General features: G+C 37.0%; 1 protein-coding gene across 1 annotated transcript; it reads left to right on the forward strand.

The window, feature by feature from the left end:
* Positions 1 to 1346: 1346 nt before the first annotated feature.
* On the forward strand, positions 1347 to 3654 carry LOC111397125 (PLASMODESMATA CALLOSE-BINDING PROTEIN 1-like). Its single transcript, XM_023023872.1, has 4 exons — positions 1347 to 1589; positions 2136 to 2732; positions 2981 to 3089; positions 3173 to 3654. Exons 1-4 carry the CDS (start codon positions 1511 to 1513, stop codon positions 3357 to 3359), a joined length of 972 nt encoding a protein of 323 aa, XP_022879640.1. The 5' UTR covers positions 1347 to 1510; the 3' UTR covers positions 3360 to 3654.
* Positions 3655 to 3935: the final 281 nt, after the last annotated feature.

A 3935-nucleotide genomic window follows, 5' to 3' on the forward strand; every position in this document is an offset into this window, starting at 1 on the left:
TTGATTGATTTAATTTTTAACTTAGAAAATATTATACTTGTCTATTTTTTATTAGTTGGTTAATGAGAGAGAGTGGATAAGTAAGAGAGATAGAGAGAGAGTGAATTCCGTGGAAAATAAAATCCTACTCTTCCTAAAGAAAATATTTTCCTTGATTTTGAGGAAAATATGGCCACGTGATCAAAAGTGGGAAAATATTTTTCATGGAAAAAAAATGATAATCAAACAGCACAAAAATAGTAATTTGAATGAAAAAAATACATTTTCTATAAAAAATATAAACAATCAAACGCACTTTAAGTTATCCTAATATCTTAAAACTTACGTTTATTGTACGTATGTTTGGAATATTACAAATCATGGACGGCCGTTGCAATTTTCCCCAAAAACAATTAAAGGCAAAACGTCATTTTCTTTAAAGCACGATACGACTCCGCGAAATCTGTTCAGGTGTGCCAAAAGCTTTGCACCTATGCAAATTCTTTAGATTGAAGAGCCTACTACCTAGTTACAAGGGTAAGACGTTAAAAACTTTTTAAGGCCACCAGACGTACTAGGAATAAAATCTTTCTTTCATATTGTCCCCTTCCTTTAGCTTTTGATTTAGTCCTGTCGCTTGTGTAACAGCGAAAAGCTACACAGAAGAGAAAAGAGAATGCCACATCTGACAACACCGTCATATTACTTCTGTTTGATGTAAATTAAAAGTCGATAAAAATCTCAGATCAATATTTCATGATATTCTTCAACAGCTTATTCCATCAATTTTTATTAAAATATACTAAAAATTCAATTTTAATCTACGCCAAGCGTGGGCTAGCTAGATGGATGTTCTGTAGTCCAAATAGACATTTTCTTTGCCTTCCACCTTCAAAAACCATTAATCTCCGTTCTCATAATTTTAAGATCGATCGTATAAATCTCATATCATCACTATGTATAAATCATTACTAGAACTACTTGTATGTATTAAAATTCATATTATAAAATGAAACCAAATTTCATGATGATTATCCTCCTCGTTCAAACTTAAAACTGAAACACATAAGCTTAAGGGTCTGTTTGGGAGCGATTTTTTCCTCTTGAAAATTGATTTTTTGATCGTTATTTCAATAAACCATTCGTCATATTTGACTTCTTCTTTTATAAGTAAACTCAATTTTTCTCCTAACGGTCAAAAAATCAATTCTCAAAATCACTCCCAAACAGACTCTAAGTGTTAATTTTCCTTTTCGGATAACTTTTTCCCTATTTAGGCACCTCTTATTGCTTGCAGTTTCCAACTACTCAAATGCCTCCTCTCTCAAGTTTTCTTTATTCCCCAGCACCAGTCTCTGTTTTGTTTTCTCTTCAATACAAGAAAGCTTTGATTCTTCGTACTTGTATATAAACTCAATGCAGCAAAATCGATGCTCTTCTTCACAGGGAAACCATTCCTACTTCTCCTGTCTAAGAAAACTTATTCATTATATTGAAGTTCTAGGCATAGAAGAAACTTCAAAGGTTCATTATGGAAGTAGCTAGAGTTATCACAGGAGATTTACTTACCCGTACAACGTTCTTTCTCTTCTGCTTTCTTTGTATTTCGGGTAATTTTATGCTTTGCTGAACTTCTGATTTTGAATTATTATTGGCTCAAATGCCCTTTTTTTCCCTTTTTTTTTTTTTTTTTGGTTCCCTTGTTTAACCAAATAGTCTAAAACCTAAACTAATAAAGAACAACAAATTTATTTATTTCAACTTATTTTCAATGACCCCTCGCATGCCTGAATTCATTTTTTAACCAGAAACGTGTCACGCGCCAAATTTTTAAACATGAATGATAACAAGACATTAACACAAAATATTCATCCGCTCTAAAGTAACGTCATCTTCAACCACCTTGATCACTACAAGCGAAAAATACGCGTTCCCGGTAACTATGCGACGGTTCTCCTGTTTCCTTTATCCTTTTCCAAGTGCGTTTTTGTATTTTCTGTGGCCTGACGTTCCAGTCCAGTTAAAATCTGGAAAAAGAAATATGCATTACATTTGAAATAACAGAATCTAAGCAAACTTAAGTATTTTTTTTTTTTCTTTTTCTTAAAAGAAGAAAAGTTGAAGCAGACTTATAACTCTCAGATTTTTGGCTTCAGATACAAGCATTACAGAGAAGTCTCCCTCAGAAACAATCAGAAAAGGCAAAAAAGTCAACTATCAAGAAAACCAAATGATCTTTTCATCTTCAGCATCTACCACCCTGCGATATACAACTACAGGAAACACCCCCATTGTCAATCCAACAACACCAGGTACATCTCCTATTGTAAATCCAACGACCCCACCGCCATCAACCACCACTCCACCAACCATAACGCCGTCAACCACCACCGGACCCACCATAACACCTCCAACCATCACTGGGCCTACCATAACTCCGCCAACCGCCACTGGACCTACCACGACAACACCAACCACCACCGGACCAACCACAACTACTCCGACATCATCAGGCCGTGCTTGGTGTATTGCGAGTTCGTCCGCTTCAGAAACTGCTTTACAGGTTGCTCTAGATTATGCTTGTGGCTATGGAGGTACGGACTGTTCGGCTATTCAATCAGGTGCAAGTTGCTACGATCCGAATACAGTTCATGACCATGCTTCTTATGCTTTCAATAGCTACTACCAGAAGAACCCAGCTCCCACCAGTTGTGCTTTCGGGGGAGTAGCACAACTCAGTGACGCCGATCCAAGTAAGACATTATATTCCATTATCTGAGCTTGAAAATTCTGTTCAGATCCTCGTGCTTATGAAGTATGTGCTAGTGCTGACCATTGACATGATTGACTGAAATTCTTTACGTTTGCATCATAAACATTAGAATGGAAGTAAAGGATGAATAATTCAAACTGAATGAAAAGCAATCGGGGCATGTTTGGTAATACACTAGTGGACCGGATATTACCGCTGAAATCTGAACCTTTTGTCACATTGCTACAGGTCGTGGGAATTGCCACTATGCTTCATCCACTACCACCCCAACACCACCTGCAACTCCAACGATGCCGACAACTCCAACTACGCCCACAACTCCAATACCACCACCCAGGTAAATGTACCAATAAACTTCAGTCTCATAACTTCATCATCAATAAAGGCAGTAAAGTAATACGTTTATAATTGCTATTACAGCACAACTTCCCCTGTCAATCCTTACATGCCTGGTGGAGGAACTGGCTCTGGTACAGAACCAACGGGTTACGATAATGGCTTGTCACCAACAGGCACCCCAAGTTCAGCAAAGACAACAACGTACAGCCTACTGCTGACCATTACCATGAAGTGTGTCCTACTATCAATTGCAGCAATTTATTCATAAACAACTCGATGAGAACTTATGGTTACCATCTCCGCAATGAGATTGCAATTCCTTGGCTGCCTCCATGTTACGCAAAATTTTGAGGCAGAGAGATGCCAATAGAAATAAATCTCAAGGCCTTCGCCACTGCATCTTGATACTCAAGCTTATAGATCAAGTAGCCAGGGGATAGTGGTGAAGCACATGTTATTTATAGCTCTACTTCTGTAGTCAATAAGAGATGTTTGTTACCTATTATTCACAACAATGTAAAAAATTACAACACATAAGAGCTTAGTTACTTATTCTTCGTTAATACTCCTCAGTAGTGTCTGATGCGGTGAACCTAACTTGTGTTTCAGACGAGAATATCTGGTTTTAAGGCTATATTAGGAAGAGACGTGTAAAATATCCAGGTACTAACCAGTCAGAAGTTAACACCCTTCAATACTAGACATACTTCACCACTTCACCTATTTTAAAATATCAAGTTTATGCTGTCTGTTGGCCTTGTAAATTGTTATTTGCTAGACCATTTGAAAAGTTTGATAATAATGTAGCCTAGGAAATTATGCTATTTATGGACTAGATCTACAA

This window comes from Olea europaea, chromosome 7 (assembly GCF_002742605.1).
Source record: "Olea europaea var. sylvestris chromosome 7, O_europaea_v1, whole genome shotgun sequence".
In the NCBI taxonomy this organism is placed as follows: Eukaryota; Viridiplantae; Streptophyta; class Magnoliopsida; order Lamiales; family Oleaceae; genus Olea; species Olea europaea.

Bases quoted from the DNA above. Each gene is read 5' to 3' on its own strand.
- LOC111397125 (XM_023023872.1), top strand. From the start codon at position 1,511: ATGGAAGTAGCTAGAGTTATCACAGGAGATTTACTTACCCGTACAACG. The intron at 2,733-2,980 runs GTAAGACATTAT...ACATTGCTACAG, and splicing joins ACTCAGTGACGCCGATCCAA to GTCGTGGGAATTGCCACTAT. The intron at 3,090-3,172 runs GTAAATGTACCA...TTGCTATTACAG, and splicing joins ACTCCAATACCACCACCCAG to CACAACTTCCCCTGTCAATC.